This window comes from Octopus sinensis, linkage group LG1 (assembly GCF_006345805.1).
Source record: "Octopus sinensis linkage group LG1, ASM634580v1, whole genome shotgun sequence".
Lineage (NCBI taxonomy): Eukaryota > Metazoa > Mollusca > Cephalopoda > Octopoda > Octopodidae > Octopus > Octopus sinensis.
Genome location: NC_042997.1, coordinates 138514907 through 138539165, shown reverse-complemented (window position 1 = coordinate 138539165; position 24259 = coordinate 138514907). Strand labels below are relative to the sequence as shown.

Genomic DNA, 24259 nt, shown 5'->3' with positions numbered 1-24259 from the left:
CACAAAACACTCCTCACGTACACAGTTTATGAGATGGTTGTGATCTGTAAATAGTTTTGAGTTGGAACCAGAAAAAGAACAATGAACATAGGCGCAGGAGTGGCTGTGTGGTAAGTAGCTTGCTTACCAACCACATGGTTCCAGGTTCAGTCCCACTGTGTGGCACCTTGGGCAAGTGTCTTCTACTATAGCCTCGAGCCGACCAAAGCCTTGTGAGTGGATTTGGTAGACGGAAACTGAAAGAAGCCCGTCATATATATGTATATATGTGTGTGTCTGTGTTTGTGCCCCCCCCCCCCAACATCTCTTGACAACCAATGCTGGAGTGTTTACGTCACCGTAACTTAGTTCGGCAAAAGAGACCGATAGAATAAGTACTAGGCTTACAAAGAATAAATCCTGGGGTCGATTTGCTTGACTAAAGGCAGTGCTCTAGCATGGCCGCAGTCAAATGACTGAAACAAGTAAAAGAGTATGTAATGCGCATGTCAAAATAAAATGGAAGAGAAGAATAAAAACGCTGTGTCAAACAAGTTATATGATGGTCTGCATGCCATGTCTGACACCACTATCACGCAGCTTTGCTGCAGTTTCCTTGTTTTTAGTATGACATTATAGAGTAGGTGTGAGAAGCTGGATCTGTTTGAGCCAAAACCAGAGAGAATATTTTGGCCAGATATAGTCAATTTAAATGCAAAAGAGTTAATGTCAGTTTTCATACTGTTGAAAGTGTTACTAGAAGATTGAACTCTAGATGATTCTTGGATCCTTTTGGAAAGGATAAACTAGCCAACCAGCAGTTTTGAACTATGCGCTACAAGTCTAGAATAAGAAAAATGTACCTTATGTCAGTTTTCCTAACAGAAACCTCTACATTTAGCCATGGGTAAACTGCAGCCCACAAGACATTCTAAATGGCACACATAATGAAAAATTATCTTGACTATTTTGGTAGTGCAGTCTGCTTGACAATGAATCGTGTTTCATGCAGCCCACTTCTTGAAAAACGGTTGCCCAAGCCTGCTCTACATGATGACTGAATTTGCTAGAAGTAGCAGCTAAGTCGTCATCAAACCACACATTACCATCTTAAAATTAGAAAAAAAAAAACACATTGGATAATATTCTCTAAAATGCTGGTGACATGTAAAGGATACCCAGTACACTCTGTAGAATGGTTGGCATTAGGAAGGGATCCAGCTGTAGAAATCAAGCCAAATCAGACTGGAGCCTGGTGCAGCACTCTGGCTTACCAGTTCCAATCAAACTGTCTAATCCATACCATCATGGAAGATAGACATTAAATGATGATGATGATAAATTTCTTGAAGAAAGATAGGATAGTCATGGTTGGAATACTTTATCATGGATGCGCTTGGTCAGAGCTGACTTGGGATTGAAATGCCCCCAATTTCTTCCAATGTGATAGCAATGAGTTTTACTTTTATAATGTACCTATTTTACAGCTAAGCCATTGTAAGAGACTTCTCCAAAATAATAAAGCACAGTAAGATGCAGCCATGGCTGTTTGGTAAGAAGTTTGCTTCACAACCACATGGTTTCAGGTTCAATCCATTGCATGATACCTAGGGTAGGTGGCTTCTACTATAGCTCTGGGCCAACCATAGCCTGGCGAATGGATTTGGCATACAGAAACTGAAGGAAGACAGCAAGCTGGCAGAAATGTTAGCTTGCCAAGCGAAATGCTTAGTGGTATTTCATCTGCGCTATGTTCTGAGTTCAAATTCTGCCACTGTCAACTTTGCCTTTCATCCTTTCGGGGTCGATTAAATAAGTACCAGTTACACACTGGGGTCAATGTAATCGACTTAATCCATTTGTCTGTCTTTGTTTGTCCCCTTTGTGTGTAGCCCCTTGTGGGCAGTAAAGAAATAAGAAACTGAAGGGAGTCTGTTGTATGTGTGTGTGTTACTGCCTCCTTACCTTCACATCATGTGACAGTCACAAGTGAGTTTTGCCACCATGTAGGTGTTATCCTCTGTTTCCAATCTTCTGAGACATATCTGGTCATGGGGAAATATTACCCTATTTGGAAACAGTTGAGGGTTGGTGATGGAAAGAGCATATGGTTGTAGGAAAAATCTACCTCAACAAATTCCATCTAGCCCATGTGAACATGGAAAAGTAGATGTTAAAACATTGATGATGATGATGATGATGAAAGCCAGTGATAGAATATAAATTCTTGACACTTCAGCTAGATGAGAAGTGTCTTCTTGATTCAGCTAATTATGAACTTATCACTATGTTTGAAGATGCCAAAATCAATAGCTGTTATGGTGAGAGAATTAAAGTTTCGAATTTAGTGTTCAGATACAATTTTTGCTTTGTTTCATTTCTTCATCAAAATTTGTATTTCATCATTATATTTAGGGTGAGGTGACCTTCAGGTTTCTCCATACATATAAGCTCAATAAAAAGCCCTTTCATAATACTCTTTTACTTGTTTCAGTCATTTGACTGCAGCCATGCTGGAGCACTGCCTTTAGTCGAGCAAATCGACCCCAGGACTTATTTTTTGTAAGCCTAGTACTTATGCTACCGGCCTCTTGCCGAACTACTAAGTTACAGGGACACAAACACACCAGCATTGGTTGTCAAGCGATGTTGGAGGGAAAACACACACACACATATACATATATACGACGGGCTTCTTTCAGTTTCCGTCTACCAAATCCACTCACAAGGCTTTGGTCGGCCTGAGGCTATAGTAGAAGACACTTCCCCAAAGTCCTACGCGGTGAGACTGAACCCGGAACCATGTGGTTGGTAAGCAAGTTACTTACCACACAGCCACTCCTACAGAATATTAAAACAAGAAAACTGTAGGTCAACAAAGAAACATATAATCATTCTACTTACCCAATGTGAATCAATGAGGGGACACCTTATTGTCTTAAAAAAAAAAGGGGGGGCGTGAAGACATATTGGATAATGCAGTTCAAGATGCATGAAAATTTTTACTTATACAGAATGCTTTGTATATAGTTGTTTCTAAATTAGGCATACAATCACAAACGTGGAGGTGGAATAGAGTTGATTACATCAGCCCCAATACTTGACTGTTACTTTATTTAATAGCAATCATTAAGGATGAACAGAAAAATTAACCTCACCACTACAAAAAAAAAAAATGCTTCCAGTGCTTACTGTAAAGTGGTTGGTGTTAACAAGGACATCCAGCTGTAGAAACCATATCAAAGCTTGACAATGGAGTTCAATGCAGTTCTTTGGCTTGCTGGGTCCTGTCAAACTGTCTAACCCATTTCAGCCTTAAATCCTGGTGATGGTTTCAGTCACTAGACTATGGGGGTAACACTTTAAAGTTTATTTTCTAGTGGGGGCGGGGTGTTTGTTCCTTCTCAAGCCATGCCTGGCTCATAAGGGCCAGTTTCCCGGTTTCCTTGGTGTATAGGTTCCCCACCTGGACAGGACGCCAGTCCGTCGCAGATGAACTGCAAGATGCAGGAGGAAAGAGTGAGAGAAAGTTGTGGCGAAAGAGTCAGCAGAAGTTCGCCATTACATTTTGCCGGAGCCACGTGGAGCTTAGGTGTTTCGCTCATAAACACACACATTGCCCAGTCTGCAATTTGAACCCGCGATCCCTTGACCGTGAGTCCGTTGCTCTAACCACTAGGCCATGTGCCTCCACAGTGGGGGTGGGGTGCATAAAGAGAGATAACTTGGTGCACCAATTTATGTGGACATAAACACATATGCACACAAGTTTCAGCACAGTTTCTGTCTGTTTACTCTCACTTCAACTTTCTCTTCTCCAATTAAAATATCTTTTGGCCTTGATAGATTTGTTCCATCATTTAATTTGTTTGTAACAACTTTGCAACACTATCATCTGCCAGACAGTCAAGCATTTGTTATCTTGTTTAGTGACCCGGTCATCTTGACAGTTTCTCCGTCTAATATTTATGCTGTGCTGATACAGCAAGCAAAACTACATTATATTGTCATGTTCACTGTTTTGCTCAATGACTTTGTCTGATGTAGCGTCGGGGATAAGGTCATAAGAATTGCACCATCATGTTGTATCACACACACATGCACACACACGCGCACAGGGAAAACATCTGAACCTGTGAAGGTTGTAAGTTGAATTATCTGTCATTAAGACAACTTCAAATCAAGCTGCCATGACAACATTGTGTTTTTGCTTAATCAACAATTCTAGTCTCATGTGGTGAGAAGCTTGCTTTCCAACCACATGGTTCCGAGTTCAGTTCCACAACATGGCACCCTGAGCAAGTGTCTTCTACCTCAGGCTGACCAAAGCCTTGTGAGTCGATTTGGTAGACAGAAACTGAAAGAAGCCTGCTGTATATATGTGTATATATGTATGTGTATGTATATCTGTGTTTGTCCCTCCACTACTGCTTGACAACCAGTGTTGGTGTGTTTACATCCTTGTAACTTAGCAGTTCAGCAAAAGACCAATGGAATAAGTACCAGATTTAAAAAAGAAATACTGGGGTCAATTCATTCAGCTAAAAATTCGAGGCAGTGCCCCAGCATGGCTGTAGTTTAATGACTGAAACATGTAACTGATAAAAGATACATGTTAGTGTGCTTCTGCAGATAAATTTATTCTTTCTCATATTTATTGTTTTGTATTCTTTGAAATTTTATTTTTCAGTTCTTCTAAATTCCTGAGATTGAAGAAGCATTATTTTTCTGTAGATTAGCTTTCGAGTAAATGCTTATCATTCTGTAATAGCCCCACCATAGGAGGTTATTTGGCAGTATTAGTGGCAATGTCTTGAAAGAAATTTCAAGCTGCATCCAGTTGCAGGGCCCTAGTTCAGGAATTCCAGTGTTTTGAGAAACTGCTTCTTAGGCACTGGTCTGCTCTGACTGTGGCAGCCATGCTATTCCTTTGGATCCACATGGAGAAGAGGGAACATGCTTCATGGGCAACGACCTGTCCTTCATACCATATATATCTCAGTTTGGATCCCATCGAATACCCTATCCTGGAGACATAGAACAAGTGACAATGTTATCAACTAACTTCCTTGTCCTAAATTTCAGGCCCTGTGCCTCTTTCAAGGGTTCTTGCAATACAAGTGAAATAAATTCAACTGGGAATCAAAATCAATACTTGGACTGTACTTAAAAATAACTTACTTTTATATCTAACCGAGCCAACCCCATCAATCTGCAAGTGAGCATAACTTGGTAACATATATCATGTTTTGGCTAATTGTTTTCCCAGACATTCTCTCGACATTCCCACCTTTTGGTTTGATCCAGTAGTATATCTGTGATAGAACAGCTACCCGGAAAGGGGTTACACCAACACTAAGCTGGTTCTCATTTTTCAGCTGAGTCAACTGAAGCAACAGGAAATGAAGTGCCTTGCTCAAGGACACAATGTACCACTCAGTCCAGGGATTAAACACACAACTTTATGGTTGTGAACCCCTACATTCTAACTACTAGGTCACACACTTTCAACACCTATACATGTTTTATATTATAGACTAGAAGTGAAAGAGTTGAGTGGAATTGATACTGGATTACCAGCATTTCACTGTGTATTTTGTACATGACACATAATTTTAAGCACATCATTAATCCTATATCTGTCCACTTAGGTACCTGATCTTCTGAGAATGTCATCCATCTGTCATCATAAGTCTAGTGCCCTATCCAAAGAGAGATTTTTATCTCTCAATCTCTTAATACCATGAAACTAGATCTGAGTTCTTGCCCTTAACCCTTTAGCATTCAGATTACTCTGTCAAATGTAATACTTATTTATTTACATTGATTTGAATTAATCATGCATTATCTTGTAGCTTTGTATCAACAGTTCTAGTTTCATGTGGTGAGAAGCTTGCTCTCCAACCACATGGTTCCAGGTTCAGTTCCACAGCATGGCACTTTGGGCAAGTGTCTTCTACTATAGCCTCAGGATGACCAAAGCCTTGTGAGATTTCAATGATGTGACTGGATAATTTTACATTGACATTGTTGAGTAGGTGTGAGAGGCCAGATCTGGCTAGTTTGACTATAAAACAGAAAATTTGGGGCTGGAAACGGTTAGTTTTCATGCTAAAAGGCTAAAAGCCCTCCAAGGGCTTACGAGACATTTACAGTTACACACATTACTATGGGAAACATGTATATATTGGGTGATTCTGATTAAAATTAGGTGTGAAGGTTATTAGAAAGTGCCACCTAATTTTATATAGTCCAAGATGAATACTTGATATACCCCAAGTTGACCATCTTTGAGTAGACCTCAAATCAAAGGTGTGCCAGCTTTTACTATTCCTTTTTGTATATCCAGGACTATATTATCTAATCCTTCATTTTTTACTTTTTTTTTTTTTTTTTTTTTTTGTAAGATGGTTGGGTGTAATCTTTAGGAGATTTAGTTGCTGTTTGGGCAGATCAGGCAAGTTATAAAGACTTTCCTTGTTGGATCATATATCTTCTAATTTTAGATTAAGTTAAAATATTGTCAACCTCTCGGTTCTTTATATATAACTTTCTTTACAGTTCTGATAATAAAAGTTGAGTTTTCTGTGTAATCTGGAAGTCAATGACTTCTGAAATAAAAATAATAAAAAAAAAGGAAAAAATGCTCTTGTCTATTAAATACTGAACTCTGCATTAAACAGCAACTAGTCATATGCCAAAGGAAGACAGCTGCAAGGAATATCAAAGCTCTTACTCTCAGTTGCAAAAAACTAACAATAACAAAAAAAAACAAATGTAAAAAAGAAAAAGAAATAAACAACATGGCAAAACAACATGATACAATGAACAGCAGCTGATGTAATGACAGGAGGTTGTTGTTGCTGTTGTTGTTGTTACTATGTTGATCAGATGCCACAGAATTCTTGCCTCCAGCTGCATGGGAGCAGGCATAAAGACAGATGGCTTACTACTGGTGGCTAAAATACTGTAGATTGTTGAGGTGATTACCATGCGATAAGCAAGATTTGTTCAGAGTTAGTCAGTCAAGAGTTTTTCACTGTGAATTGATGAGTCTCTCTGTGAAGAGTTGTTGCTCTCTAATCAGAAATGTTTCTAGCACTGCATGTGAGGCTCAAATGCAATAAATGTCACATTCAAGATGGTAATATACCTATTCAAGTCTTTTGAGATAATGGTACAAAGAATTCAGACAGGCCATCCCAACAAGAAAAATATGGTTTTAGCTTTTGATGAAGTATTGTACTTACATTTCTGGTTAGATTTCTGGACTTTTTTCTGTTCTGTTGTTGAGATTCAGATCATTGTTGAACATTGATTCATAATTGCCCCAACCATGAGCATTGAGCATCCACTTCCTTTGTATATCAAAGAAGACACTATCCAATGTATCTCCCACCCAATTGTGCTTTTTTTATTATTCCAGACTAGTGTACCCTTACTATTAGAAATTACCATATTTTCATTGATTAGTGAAAATGGCTTTCAGTAGAAAAAGTATGTATATATTTCAGTCAATGTTACCAATTTGTTTCTCACTAAGTATTAGATAACTGGATATCAAATAACAGGTCAGTTAACTAACACCGTGGGCTCTTCAGCATTGGTAGGTATGGAAAAAATATGGTGACTCTATTGAAAATATACGAGTGCATAGTTTTTCTGATTTATGGATTTTTAACAAAAACACAACAAACGGAAAATTTCACAAAAACATAGCAAACAGAAAATTTGTAGCTAATTCTTCATCAGTCAACGTCCAAAAGATTATTACAATTTTGTGCCTTTAGCTATTAGACTGTTGCCATGCTAGAACACTGCCTCAAATAATTTAATCAGATGAGCAACCTAAGCTTAGTACTATTCTGTCTGTTTTTTGTTGTTTTTTTTAACTGCTAAATTATAGAGATGGAAACACATCAACACCAGTTGTCAAATGGTGGTGGGGAACAAACAAAGACACACACACATGTATACTGAAAATTTCTTACAGTTTCCATGTACCAAATCCACTCACAAGACTTTAGTCAGCCCAAGGTTGCCACACTGTGGAACTGATCCCAGAACCATGTGGTTGTGAAGCGAACTTCTTACCACATAACCATGCCTATTTATATACATACATAAACATGCATATGTGCGTGAACATGCATATATAACAAAGATAATTTGTGTCCCCTTGTTAAATTATAAATTACTCTACAAAGGTATTTTCTGCCACTCTGATTGTTTTTACACCTCTTACTGCAACCCACTCTCATTTAATTGTTTCACCCCTTTTAATTTTTTTTTCTGTTTACTACTCCAGTCACGTAGGACAAACAAACACATCATCTTTCCTCTCACTTTGATTTTACTTCCTTACTATAACAGCAAATAAATACACATAGCTAATGATTATACACGGATGATACAAAGTGATATAACATAAATTCACTTGCTATTTTTAGCAAGTCGAGGGACCACATTGGGATGCCACTTATTGGCCCATTTAAAATAATTTGTTTTCCATTTTCTCTTTTTCTTAATATATACTTCAAATTCACTCCTTTTACTACTTTTCAGACTTTATATTCTATATCAATATCAGTGTTTATTTGATGATTTCAGACAGACACTTTATGTGTTAAGATATCACTATAGAATATGGAATTGTCATTGCTCATTGTGAGGATCGACACAATCATCATCATTATCATTCTCACTAGCATTATTATTATGGTTGTTATTGTCACTGTCGCTGTCAACATTGATTTCTGACATCTTCATTGACACTAATTGGATACTTCTGCAGCATTCATTCTGTTTGTTTCTATCTATCTATTTTAAAAGCGTATGCACACAAGTATTGGAAAGTCTTCTTGGAAATTTCTCTGAGAAGAGAAGCACAAACTTGTTTTCCAAAGCAATGCTAGGACAGTGTAATTAATAACAGTGATAGCAAGGGTTCAACTGTATACTAGCAAATTGTTTGTCCCCTCTGTGTGTAGCCCTTTGTGGGTAGTAAAGAAATATGTATACTAGCAAACAGAACTGTGTGAAAAATGGTACCAGTGTGAGAACAGTGTGATAACCTTGGTACATTTAAAGAGGAAGCCAACATATAGGTGCAGGCATGACTAGATGATAAGGCATTTGTTTCCCAACCACATGGTTTCAGGTTCAGTCCCACTGTGTAGCACCTTGGGCAAATGTCTCATACTATACCCCTGGGCCGACCAAAACCTTGTGAATAGATTTGGTAGATGGAAACTGAAAAACTGAAAGAAGCTCATCACACAAACACACACACACAGACATATATGTGATGGCTGTCCACTTGTGATTGAGGAAGGCCATCAGTAGCAATTAAGAACATAGTGCACTCAAGTGTCAATGCCTGTGCAAAATTCCAGTTCCAATAAGTCTTGCTCGACACCTCATAGACCCTTTTCACCATATTGATATGATCCAGAGACAAGCTGAGGCAAGGTGTTGAGTACTGGTATGGTTTGCATGCTCATGAATATAGTTGCTCCATGACTTAATGCAAAAGCAGAAGGTCACCAAAATGTCCAATGCCATTTCCTGCATGTGTATGTGTGTGTGTGTGTGTGTGTGTGTCTACCATGACTGTTCTAAATGGGCACCATCATCATACGAGTAAGGTTGTTTATTTTCACTCTTCCATGAAAGAAGTGTCTAGCTATGAGAAAAAGATACTTAGCTTGAAAACAGGTAATAGTTGGCAACAAATGGCATCCAGCTATAGGAAATCTACCCCAACAAATTTCGTCTGATCCATGCAAGCATGGAAAAGTAGGCTTTAAATGAAGTTGATAAGCATTGTGTTGTACTATTGTCCTTGTAAATACCTTATGAAAAAAATATAAGTTGTTAGGGCCTTTTAAAGGTTGGTGGTTTGTTCTGATTTCACTGCATTAAGCTAACCAAAGTTAAATTTCTCTATTTAAGATGGTTGTTTATCTCGTGTAGATCCCATCCCAGAGGATTTGCTAAATACTTTCCAACAGATGGAAGGGTGAGATTCATCTCAGTGATCAATTACACAGAAATCCATGTCTTGATTTTTGTTCATTCATACAGCTTCATATGTCTAACCCTCTAGCATTCGATCCAGCCACATCCAATGTAAATATTCTACCTGTTTTATTATGCTAAAACTGACCAGATCTAACATTCTGTGCCTATCCTACGTCATTATAAAGATATGCTAATACACCATTGACACCTTGAAGCTACAAGATAATGCTTGATTAATTCCAAACAAGGTGAATAAATAAAAATTACATTTCATAAAGAAATCTGAATGATAAAGTGTTAAAATACCAAGGAGATACTCATTGGTGTGTGGGTTGTCATGATGGGTATGTATATATATAAATATATATACACATATATACAGGGTACAGTGAATAAACTGACATCTCATTTTAACAGATATATTTACCAAAATTACATATATCCTGAAATACTAAAGAGTAAATTTATTCATTAAGACCCCCATTGGCTTCAACCACAACCTCCAAACAACTTTGGAATCTCCTGTGACTCTTCTAGACAGTCTCCTTGTTTAAGTTGGTGAGGGTCTCCTTGTTTAAGTCAGTTCATCTTTGCTGCTAGAAGGAATTTTGTTGGTCTTTCACTCAACTGTGCCCCACACATAATAATCAAGAGGGTTGCAGTCTGAGGAGTTAGGTGGCCAGATGTTGTGGTCACAAAAATTGTCTGACAGTCATGACTGGGTTCTCCTGCTTGTGTGGCATGGTGTAGAGTCCTGTTGCCAGACATAGGGTCTTCCAGCAACCACCCTCTTGACCCAGGGCAACACTACCTCCTCTAGTCACTTGCTGTTAGGCCTCTGTGATGAGTGTGAGTCTATGTGGGGAGATGAATGGAGGCATAACATCACCATCACTAGTGATCACACCAAACACTATGATGTTGACTGGATATTTAATTTTTATCACACTTGGTATATCTCCTCAGTTTGAAACCCAAACACTCTAAACTGTTTGTATTGGAGCTTCCAGTGCAAATGCCAAGAAGTACAGCATATTGTTTCCAAATTTCTGGCACAGTGAATTGCATCATAGTGCTCTTTTTCTCACAAACAGTGCCCAACCGACCCCACCATGCTGTGCAGTCGAAAATGAAAAACAATGCGTGAAATAAAAATATAAAATGGCAACAATTTACCCATCACACCCTGTGTATAGATAGATAGATAGATAGACAGACAGACAGACAGACCAACCGATAGACATATATATATATAATATGTATATATACACAATCATGGCTGTGTGGTAAGAAGCTTGCTTCCCAGCCACATAGTTCTGGGTTCAGTCTTACTATGTGGGCAAGTGTCTTCTATTACAACCTCAGGCCAAACAAAGCTTTGTGAGTGGATTTGCTAGACACAAACTGAAAGGAACCCATCATAAATATATATATATATATATATATATATATATATATATATATATATATATATATATATGCATATATATATATGCATATATGCATACGTATATGTACATACTTATATATATATATATATATATATATATGCATATATATATATAGCATATATATATATATATATATATATAATATATATATATATATATATATATATATGCATATATATATATGCATATATGCATACGTATATGTACATACTTACATCTATACATATATGCAGATGTGGGCACTGAATGTCATGAAATGTGTACAACAAAAAAATATGAAGCATGAGTACATGGAATATGAACTATTCTTTTAAACAACAAAGGACACAAATGGAAAACAAAACAGACAACATAAAGAACGATCCTTCATCAGTTGTTGGCTGTTTTTCTAGTCTCATATTTCAAGCATTTAACAACAATATGCACTTTTTATAAAACAGTTGCTCCCGCAAAGCAAATTAAATAAGATTTGGGATTTTGTGGAGGGTCAAAATTGCTAACACAAACACAAACAAGGTTGTGGTGGCGAACACGTAAATCAAGCTAAGACAGGAGACATACAAAAACATATCTTCCTTGTTCCAGCTACAACAGAGACCCACCCACACACATACACACACACAGATATATATGTGTGTGTGTGTGTGTGTATATGTATGTATATATTTATGTGTGAGCTTTTTTGTATCTGTGTTTGTCCTCCCCACCATCACTTGACAACCAATATTAGTGTGTTTACATCCCCTGTAACTTAGCGGTTCAGCAAAAGAGACTGATAGAATAAGTAGTTGGCTTACAAAGAGTAAGTTTTGAGGTTGATTAACTCGTTAAGGTGGTGCTCCAGCATGGCTACAGTCAAATGACTAGAACAAGTGAAATAAAGAATATATATATATAGGCATAGGAGTGGCTGTGTGGTAAGTAGCTTCTTTACCAACCACATGGTTCCAGGTTCAGTCCCACTGCGTGGCACCTTGGGCAAGTGTCTTCTACTATAGCCTCGGGTCGACCAAAGCCTTGTGAGTTGATTTGGTAGACGGAAACTGAAAGAAGCCTGTCGTATATATGTATATATATATGTGTGTGTGTATATGTTTGTGTGTCTGTGTTTGTCCCCCCAACATTGCTTGACAACCGATGCTGGTGTGCTTACATCGCCAAAACTTAGCAGTTCGGCAAAAGAGACCAATAGAATAAGTACTTGGCTCACAAAAAATAAGTCCGGGAGTCGATTTGCTCGACTAAAGGCGGTGCTCCAGCATGACCACAGTCAAATGGCTGAAACAAGTAAAAGAGTAAAAGAATATATATATATATATATATATATATATCCATTCATTAAATAAATGTATTTTGTCTATCTCTTAGCTTAGAATGTTTTACCTGCTTTCAAGGACCCCCCATTCCCCATCTATTGGTCGTTTTTGTTCATGTGAATGTATGCATGCATGTGTATGCGTGTGTGTGTGGAGGGAGGAAGGGAGAGAGACAAACACACAAACAAACAAACAAAGGAGGTAAGAGACTATACTGGCTTCCTGCATTAACTCCACTTGTCAGTTAGTCATGTCTGTCTGTGTCAGTAATGTGGCTTCTTGCAGGAATTTCACTGATGTTTCTGTTGCTATTGGTGATGGTATTAGTGATGGTGATGATAATGTTACTATAGCTAATATCATTACTACAACACCCAACCATCATCATCATCATCATCAATACCACCACTGCAAACATCACTGTCATTGCAAACTCTACCATTACTACACTATTCTCTCTTTCTCTCTCTCTCCTGCCACACACACACTTCCACTCTCTTACTACACTATCCAGCCACAACACCCACACCCCTGACATCGCTAACAGCAGCATTAGCAGTTATGTCACCCAGAAAATTACTCACCAATGTTTCATATTTTATAACCAATATTACCAACTGATTAAGAAATTGCAGGGCATGGCAGCTGTACACATGTACTGCATGTACATGTGTATATGTGATTGCACACAGAATATGTTTTTCAAACTGCTTCGCTCCAAATCCATACAATATGCATGTGCATGGCTTTCATAACTTCTCCGCTCCACATCTATATGTGTATACATGGCTTTCATAGCTACTTCACTCCCTGTGTGTGTGTGTGTGTGTGTGTGCATAAACACATACTTCTGGGTTTGGTCCCACAGCATGGCTCCTTGGGCAAGTGTTTTCTCCTATTGCTTCAGGTCGACCAAGGCCTTCTGATTATATTTGGTACCTGGAAAACATATATATATATTCATTATATATGGTGTCAAATTGACGCCCAACGGACTGGTCGGTTAAGGTAACCAAGGTGATATACATACATACATACATATATATATATATATATTTAAATTTAAAATGAGGGTGAGAAATTAGATATTAATTTAATTAACATCAATTTCACACCAGAGGTTTAGCATATAAAAAAACTGAAGGTTCAGTAAAATTGTATTATATACATATTAGAGGAAAAGCACTATGTGGACACCCTTATGCTAGAAATAGATCCGCTATGGTCTTACCACTAAGAAATGTTCTCAAGAAAAATTTAGCAAAACAACCAAAACGTAATCAAGCAATAAAAATATGGATTATTCGCATACATGTTTCACTATTAACATATTACATAATTTTACTTACATAAATGTACGTAGATCATCAGTGCGGCCATCTAGATGAATATAATTTGCAGGACTGCATACTAGGACGTCCGCACAAAGTCAGACGTGTAAACAGTTCTACCCATTACACTTGTGGTTACTATTTCAAATGTCCTAAGTTCCTATACTGTGGTTTAAGAGTAATTGACTCCAATGATGGGGTTCATATATTCTTTTGACGAGTAGTGTTTTTATCCTGCATTTCTAGCAACCCTCTTCACAGGCAAGCCTGGCAGAGTGGGGTACCTGCTTTAGTCATTGCTGATCTATGCAGCAAGTTGTAATAGACTACATGTTACCAGCAGTACCCATGTGCCATCTGACACAACTGTAGCTGTCACATTACCTATCAATAAAGATCAGATTTTTTTCGCAGTAACTATGAAAATTCAGTTTTCTGTGAAATTAATTGTTGATTTTTAACAAAAAACATTATCTCCTCTTGGAGAGCTGCTAACAATCTTTACAAGGTAAATTGGGATATCTTTCTTCTAGATGGGAGAAAATATCAACTCATGGTGGATTTTTTTTGTTATATATACATAATTCAGTACATCACCACCTACCTGAGTTATCTGAAATCATGCCACTGGCCCACTTAAGTTATTTCCCTGGAAAAATTTAGCTATGACAAGCATATTGAAAATATGTAACAGTTTCGATGTAACATGAATATATGACCACATGTTTAATGAAAAAAGGGTAGCATCAACCCTTTGCCATTCAAACTGACCATAATCCGGCCCAAATATTCTACGTGTTTTATGTTTAAACTAGCCAAATCCAACCTTTCCTATCAACCATACACTAATTCTAAAAGTAAACAAATAACATTACTGAAATCCTGAAGCTGTAAGATACTACATGATCAATTCAAAATAATGCAAATAAATAAGCATTACATTTGACAGAGTAATCTGAATGCTAAAGGGTTGAGCAATGGTGCGTGAGTACACACAAACATATATCATCATCATCATCATCATTATTTAACGTCTGCTTTCCATGCTAGCATGGGTTGGACGATTTTTAAATGAGGGCTGGCGAACCAGATGGCTGCACCAGACTCCAGTCTTGATCTGGCAGAGTTTCTACAGCTGGATGCCCTTCCTAACGCCAACCACTCCGAGAGTGTAGCGGGTGCTTTTTACATGCCACCGGCATAGGGGCCAGTCAGGCGGTACTGGCAATGACCTCGCTCGAATCCTTTTACACATGCCACCAGCACAGGTGCCAGTGAAGCGACGTTGGTAACGTATGTATTGTTAGTGGCTTTGAAAGAGAAGGTAATTTTTTCAATTTAAGAATTAATTTCACAGAAAATGGATTTTTCATGTTCAGTCAGAAAATCTCATCTTTGTGCAGAATTGAGCCTCTTGCTCAATTTCTTCCTCAAGATGCCCCTACCAGCCTTATATCTATCTATCTAATCTTATACTTGTTTCAGTCAATGGACAGTGGCAATGCTGGGTCAACACCTTGAAGAGTTTAGCTGAATGAATTGTCTTTTTTAAGTCCAGTACTTATTCTATTGAGAATGCAGTACCCTAAGCACCTTCATACCAATACAATGTTACATATAAATATAACTCATTCAGTCTACTTTTCATACAAAGCAAGAAACCAGGATAAGTTTTCTAAAGCATTTTCATCTGCCTGGTTGAACTGTAGTTCCCATCCAATTTTATTACAATATCAACCGTCATAATATATACCAACATTCATTTATTTAATGTTTATAGCTGGCCTCCACTATGGTGGAGTATTCTCTCAATGAACATGCTCCACCACTCCGGTGGAGTATTCTCTCAATGAACATGCTCCACCACTCCGGTGGAGTATTCTCTCAATGAACATGCTCCACCACTCCAGTGGAGTATTCTCTCAATGAACATGCTCCACCACTCCGGTGGAGTATTCTCTCAATGAACATATTCCACCACTCTGGTAGAGTAGTCTCTCAATGAAAATACTGCAATGCCACTCTTATTCCTTGTTTATCAACCTGTTGAGAAACTTACTGCCTACCTTTCTTTCCATTGTTATTGATGACAAATAAACCCACATCACTTCAGGTGCACTTTTTCATCAATGACATCTTCATTTATTTTACTTTTTCTGTATTTTTTGTTTGCTTGTTTGTTTGTTTTTTTTTGTTTGATGTAGAACAGTACATGTTGAATTATTCCTATGGCTTAAATTTTACGACTAAAAATTAGGCATAAGTCTGACACATTATATATATATATTCATTTATACATACATATATCTTGTTTCAGTCATTGGACTGTGGCCATGCTGGGGCACCTCTTTGAAGAGGTTATTTTTTTTTAAATCCTGGTACTTATTTTATCACTCCCTTTTGCTGAAAAGCTAAATAATGAGAATGTAAACACACCAACACCAGTTGTCAAGCAGTGGTAGGGGACAAACACACACACACACACACACACACACACATACATACATGCATAACACACTTCTTCCATTCACAAGGCTTTGGTTGGTCTGATGTTATAGTAGATGACACTTGCACAACATGCTGTGCAGTGGGACTGAACCCTGAACCATGTAGTTAGAAAACAAAACTTTCTACCATACCATTCATGCCCTTATGTATAAAACACTTTAGCCTTTTCTTGTAGCTTCAAGGTTTTTCACATCTACCCTACAATGACACTGCAGGGTAGGAGTGAGAGGTTGGATCTGGCTTGTTTTGAACATAAAACAAATAGAAAATTGGGGCCAAATATGACAAGTTTAAATGCTAAACAGTTAAACACACACACTAGTTGTGCATGCAGGAGCAAAAGTGATGAATACATATATAATAGGTTAGAGTTTTCTTATTCATTCAAAGTTCATGATTCCCACTGCCACCTAAGTTTCTTGTTTGCATGCATTTTACTGAGGCAACAGATATCCAGTTATTGTTGCTTGAACAAAATGCACACAACCAAGAAACCCAGAATAATGACCTAGTGAACAATCTACACACTCACACACACATTTGCTTATAGCATCCAATAATTGTAACTTTCATCCTTGATATTTAATTATAACTGAATATAATTTTCACTCATTTTCCTTTTCTTTCCATTTTTATTTCTTCTTAAACTTTATTCCACTTTATAAAGCATTTAAACAAACCAAAAAAAAAAACGATTTTTAAAAATGGGTTGTTTTGGGTGGGCTGTCTTACCTTGTTTGGGGCTCTGACACATCTGAAGTGCAAATATACCTATTTCTTTACTACCCACAAGGGGCTAAACTCAGAGGGGACAAACAAGGACCGACAAACGGATTAAGTCGATTATTACGACCCCAGTGCGTAATTGGTACTTATTTAACCGACCCCGAAAGGATGAAAGGCAAAGTCGACCTCGGCGGAATTTGAACTCAGAAATACGGCTAAGCATTTCGCCCAGCATGCTAACGTTTCTACCAGCTCGCCGCCTGAAGTGCAAATATGTACAGCTCTATAGTTTCCAGTTTAAACACTGTCGATCGGATGGCATTGTATATGTTTATAACTTTGTGCAACCCTTTCGTTACCATATTTTAATTGAAACATACTGCATTTATTTCAATTAATTTTGAAAATAATGAAGGCATATTAAATTTATCACCATTAAGGTATTAAGGTAGTATTTTCATCATAGATAAACATGAAATTTGGAGGTAAGGTTTCAAGTTTGATGGCTTAAAAACTGGATGTTTGTATCTGATGTGCTTGGGTCAGTTTCAGGTACAAAAGGAGTAACTCTGCTTCAGTTAAAGTCTGGTTACAAACAAATCATCTGCATATTACGTGCTAATTAATACCTGAACTGAAATTGTCCTGATCAGAACTCTTTACAATTCAATAGCCTCAATGAGGGAGGCTCTACGTTTCATCTTGATCTGCTAGAAATAGCAAGCAAATCTCCTTCAACAAACTAACAGCCATCTTTATAAAGACACAGATAATGTAGTCTGTTCTTAGATTTGGATTGCTTTTTGGTCGTTTGTTCAACAACTAGAGTCCGAGGAAACTACTGGTGGTTTGCGTCAGTATAAGTCATTTAGTTAAAATTGGCAAATTTAGCTAAAGTTTGTATGCCATGCGGAGATCAGAGTACTGACATTTTAATGTTTATGGTAAGCACTGAGCATAAAGGTTTAAATAATGGAAGGAGGGGGTTCGGATGAGAGGTAATGGTTAGGAGGGGGTTAACCAGACGAGAAAAAAAAGGCGTTAATAAGAGGTCAATGACCAGAGTGACGAAAACGAAGAGATAGGGAAGGGTGATAATAGTAAATGAGTTTAGTTATGCAGAGTAAAAAACAATTGCAGACGAGGAGACGTTAAGATTTGAATTGTGTTTAAAGAGTGTATGGTAAGTATATAAGCTCTATGTATATATACACAATTACATAGATACATACATGAATATATATATATATATATATATATATATATATATAATATATATATATATACACACACACACATACATACATACACACAATACTTACACATTCTTGTTTCAATCATTTTTACTGTGGCCATGCTGGAGTACCGCCTTTAGTCGAACAAATCGACCCCAGGACTTATTCTTTGTAAGCCTAGTACTAATTCTATACATACATACACATATATATATATATACTATATATATATATACATATATATATATATATATATATATATATATATATATATATATATATTTACGGCCATATCACGTTGAAAGCACCGGTTCTCGTTTGATCACCGAAGTTAAGCAACGTCGAGCCTAGTCAGTACTTAGATGGGTGACCGCTTGGGAAACCTAGGTGCGGTAAGCATAGCACATTGGCGGTGCCCCAGCATGGCCACAACTCGTGAGCTGAAACTAGATGAAATAACGAGATTCTTTCACTTTCCATCTACCAAATCCACTCACAAGACTTTTGTCTGCCCGAATCTATTGTAGAAGACACTTGCACACGGTGCCATACAGTGGGACTGAACCCGGAACCATGTGGTTGGGAAGCAAGCTTCTTACCACATAGCCACTTCTAATTGATTTGTGATTTAAGCTTGTGTTTGTTTTCCATCTCGTTTTATAAATTTTATAATGCATAATCATATATACACACTCAGACACACACACATCTCTCTCTCTCTCTCTCATATATATATATATATGGTTTTGCTTAATTTTGTTTGTAGCCGTCTCGTATATCAGTTTACATCAGTCTTGTAAAATACAATAACAGAAAACACACATGCCTGTCTTTCAGTATCATATAGATAACTAACTAAATCTTTAATGACAAGAGCAAGATGGCCTGTAAGTATTTCAATTCTTCGGGTTTTTATCACAGCCCAATCTTCTCCAACATTTCTCCAAGCGAAGAGAGGGGAGAAAAATTTTGTTGACTCGCAGGAGCTGTGGAAATTTCACATTTAATAGATGTTCATATTTCTGTTTCTATGTACAGATTTATAGATCTTCATAACATTGTTTCGTTAGTGTTGAAGACTTCGATTATGTCCTCGATTTCGTTCTGTAGTTAAGGTTGTTAAACGCCCTACACCCACAGCACATGTTGACAAGCAGAATATTATTACGGACGGTAGCACTTTTCTTACAAGGTTGAAGTATACGTTTACGTATCTGTATCTATGTGGATAGATAGATAGATAGATAGATAGATACACATATTCATTCATATATATATATATATTATAGATATTGATTACACAAATCACAGACGCACGTACACTCACATGCATATGCGAGTGAATATATATATATATATATGCATATATACATACATATACGTACATACCTATATATATATGCATATATACATACATATACGTACATACCTATATATATATGCATATATACATACATATACGTACATACCTATATATATGCATATATACATACCTATATATATGCATATATACATACCTATATATATGCATATATACTACATATACGTACATACCTATATATAGCATATATACATACCTATATAATGCATATATACATACATATACGTACATACCTATATATATGCATATATACATACATATACGTACATACCTATATATATGCATATATACATACCTATATATATGCATATATACATACATATATGTACATACCTATATATATGCATATATACATACATATATGTACATACCTATATCTATGCATATATACATACATATAGGTACAGGACATATATATATATGCTCATTGCTCCCATAAACATGATTTGTTTCCTTTCTCTCTCACTCTCCGACGGCAAAGGGCTTTGCATGAAAAATTTAGTATTCTTGTATCTCCCTTAGCATTAGGTCACTGCTCTGACCCATTTTCTACTGCTTGCTCATTTACATAATAACTTAAATTCTATACCACTGGCAGTGACCTTGTTTTCTGACGTTACTTTTAAATATGGTGACAAAATGCTGTTTATTTTTTCACTTACTACGAGACCCTGTTGGGTTCCTATACTGTTTTACTACTTTGCTTCTTAAATGGCTTGCTTTCTATAGCGGTAACCTTAGTTTTTGATTTAAGTTTCCTTAACAATCTGCAAAGCATATAAAAATGTTTCTGTTTAATCTGTATCTGCAGTGACCCTTACCCTTAACACAATTTCACTGACTTCTCAGAATATTGTAACTCGTAGTTATTTTATCAAAACTAAACTCTGCACTTAACGTTTTATAACTAAAAGTAATTCTCTCTAACCGAGTACTTAATAAAATGAAACTTTAGAAGGTTGCATGTGTTATAGAAAGATGTTTTTGCAAGTCCTGTGCATTCTTTAAAAAAAATTTTTACTGTTTAGTTCGTTGTTTATTGTGCCCACAACATCAAGGACACTTGACTGTAGTTTAGATCTCAGACTATTACTGTTCGATGTCTGGAGTACTTTAAAGGGGTAAAAATACTAAAATTGAGGCAATTGCTTCTCTCTCTCTTCACACACACACATGTTGGTTGCAAATCAACATAATTCAATGGAATTGTGACTGGGTAAATTTTCCATAATTTGTTTAAATACGCATAATTTAATGAAATTTTCTTTATGAATTATTTGCTATTTCTATATGAACGCAATACGTAAAATAATTTGTGGTAAGGCATCAAATCAGAAATAGATATGGGAAGTTGAGGTTTAGGGGGGAGAAAAATTCATCAGAAATTTTCATTTGCAATGCTCAACTTGATCAACTTTTATTTTGCAATTCGTTATGAGCAGAGTTTAAAAACCTTATATTAGATAAAATAAAACGAATAAAATCCCTCAAAGGTATCGTTAAGCCGAGGTAAAAATATTTTCCAGACATTTAACGGCTACTTCTAGCATACCGAGTGTTCTAGTGAGGGTTTGGTATGCCTTTCGTCTGCTGTTTCAGGAGCAATTCACGCATGCGCAAACGAAAGTACCTTTGAAAAGCGGGAAGGGTGGGGACGGGCGACACAGGATGTTTTCTAAGAAAATTTCAAAATAAAAGATATATATATTTCTTCCAGATTTGTAATCTCCGTATTTTTCTACGTGGATTTAACTGGGAAAAAAGGAAAACTTTTTTAAAATGGATAGGGCGGGGAGGGGGGGGCTAAATCGTTATCTCCAATATCGAAAACATATGGACCCAAAGAAACTTTTTTGGGGGAAAATGAATGTGGAATCGGGTGGGAAACGCCCGACCTCCGCCAATATTCTGAATTTTGAAACTGGTTTTAATTAAGCCTAAAAAGTTATTGGTAACGGGTCTATTACTATGTTACTAATAAAACTATACATGCAGTTATTGTTGTTGAGTGTCTCGTTTTAGCTGTACTCAAATCTTATGATACATAGACAGTTGGTCTTATATCTTGATGCCACTCCCTGATCCAGCTCTCCAGATATTCCATATTTTAATTTTGTTCAGGAATAACGGGCGAGCTGACAGAATTGTTAACGTGATGGGCAAAATGTTTAGCGACATTTCTTCCGGCTCTTAACATTCTGAGTTCAGATTCTGCCGCGGTGAACTTTTCCTTTCATCCTTTCGGTGTTTGATGAAATTAAGTACCAGTCAAATACCGAGATCGATGCAATCGACTAATCAATCCTTTGCCCTTAAAATTGCTGACATTATGCCAAAATTTGAAACAATCGTGTTGAAGATTGTAATACGTCCGACGTATTGATCTGAGAAGCTGGCTTTCTAGCCATGGCTTTCTCATCTTCCTATCTGGCATATACTATTTACAGAATTAGTTTCCATGCTATATTTATTCATTTTTCATACAGTTGGGATTGTTCAAACGTGATTTGGTTGCTATTGCTAACATTTCCAGAGACCATGTAAAGGTTTCATTGGCATGTGTACAAGCAATGCTAATTTGTGGTAGAGATACTTTGGTACTAAATATTCAGTCTTTGAAAAGAATATCATTTATTACTTTTTTAAAGTTTCATAGCCAAAACATTCATTGTCGTGGTTGTTGATTAGTGCTGATCGAAAGACCAAACGAAGATCCGTTGCTCCAAATGTACTTCTGCTTTTGTCTATATGAAGACGTTATTGCGGACTCCTACAAGCTGTTGCCTGTCGTATAGAGAGTGTAACTTGTCTGCGGATCTGTTACTTTCTTGAACTTTTTTCCAATGTGCAGTATTCTTTGGGGGTTCTGGTTATGACCAACTCAGTGAGGTGGGCGAAGCTTCACAGTTGTTCCTTTGTAGTTAGTAAGGGTTTAGTCAGTTGATATAACTTTGTGTGAGTGGGGTTGGGGTCAGAGACTGCTGAGTTAAAACAGCAAATTGTGTCACTGCTTGTCCCGGAGGTCTTTCATTTTGAATATTCTGACTTAGATGTGCTTTTTGATCATAGATCTACTCGATCAGAACTGACTTTTGTAGCTAAACAACTTCAGGAATCGTAACCACCACACTCCAACAACAAACAAGCAAACAGCGTAATCAAACTGACTTAAAATCAAGTTGTCAAAAGCAACCGAAGCTGTAATCTTGACTACCTGCCCCCAGTCGTGTTTTAATTAGATACCAGAAAAGCAACAAGGAAATCCATGAACTCAATAGCATTAGGTCTCACAACTAGAAACATTTCACCAAAATTTTACGTCTTGTGCCTGAATGAAACATTATATTCATCAATATTTTCAGCACTTCAGATGAGATATTGACAAACCCTAAAGATTTGAAACTAAGCAAAACTACAAGGCCCCAACCGAAGCAGCACTACTGCCTTGGTTTAATTTAACGAAACTATTTAAAATATGAAAAGAAAAAAGCTGCAAAGTTCAGAAAACGGAACGACGGTTATTATAGTCATGGAAATTGGCATTAAGGAAGCAACAGCTAAATTTACGTTTCTTATTTTATTTTTTTCTGTTATATTTATATAAAGGATGTGCATGTTTTGAGTATGATGAGTCTGTAGAAGAGTATTTGTGCATGTGCGTCGGTTTACACTAAAGTGGTCTGCTATAAAACACTAAGTATGTCTAGTTGCCGGCTGAAGTCTTAGGCACAGAATTCCGTTGTTTTTACACCTTTTGTTAAATGTCAATGAAGTTAAATACATTTTCTGCTGAATGTGAAATTTCCCTGGTTTGCTGTCAGTATTTAAGTAAGTGAGTGTGTATGTGTGTACATTCACGCGCCTAGACTATGTTCTATGTGTCTGATTTTATCGTTCAGCTACTTCGTCTGCAATATGTCTCTACGTGAGAGTATTATTTTTTTAATCTATGTATAGTATCTGTCTGTAAGCATGTGTTTACGTTTATATTTGTATGTGTGTGTGTGTGTGTAATTTGCATGTGTTGTGCGGATTCTGTCTGATACAACTGCACAAGCTATTCTGTCTACATATGTATATTTGTTTGCATATGTGTCTGTATACGCGATATGTAGGTGAGTGTGTCTGTCGTTTAATGTTTATATATCTATGTGTGTCTGCCATGAGCATTCTTGACTATGTATTCAGTATCTACGTTTGTGTGAGTGGTGAGTTCTCTATTTGCGTCTACGTGTCCGTCTATATATTGGAGTGTTTATCTGCATGTGTCTGTATGTTTGTGTATTTTGAGAGTGTCTATCTGTGTTTT

General features: G+C 36.9%; 1 protein-coding gene and 1 non-coding gene across 9 annotated transcripts in view; both read left to right on the top strand.

The window, feature by feature from the left end:
- Nucleotides 1-24259, top strand: part of LOC115209482 (low-density lipoprotein receptor class A domain-containing protein 4) — a 162610-nt gene that overhangs the window by 70050 nt on the left and 68301 nt on the right. The window contains exon 1 of one of the 8 annotated variants that reach the window (XM_036505180.1): nt 18499-18517. The exons of 6 other annotated variants lie outside the window; for them this stretch is intronic. Coding sequence is in view for 1 of the 2 variants with exons in the window: in XM_036505169.1 (XP_036361062.1) it covers nt 19450-19456 (7 nt within the window). In the remaining variant the exon portion in view is untranslated. Of the gene's footprint in view, nt 1-18498; nt 18518-19434; nt 19457-24259 lie in introns of those variants that run through there. One more of the 8 variants, XM_036505169.1, reaches the window with a different exon arrangement.
- Nucleotides 18850-18968, top strand: LOC115219832. The gene has a single exon (XR_003882368.1). It is a non-coding gene; the product is annotated as a 5S ribosomal RNA (ribosomal RNA).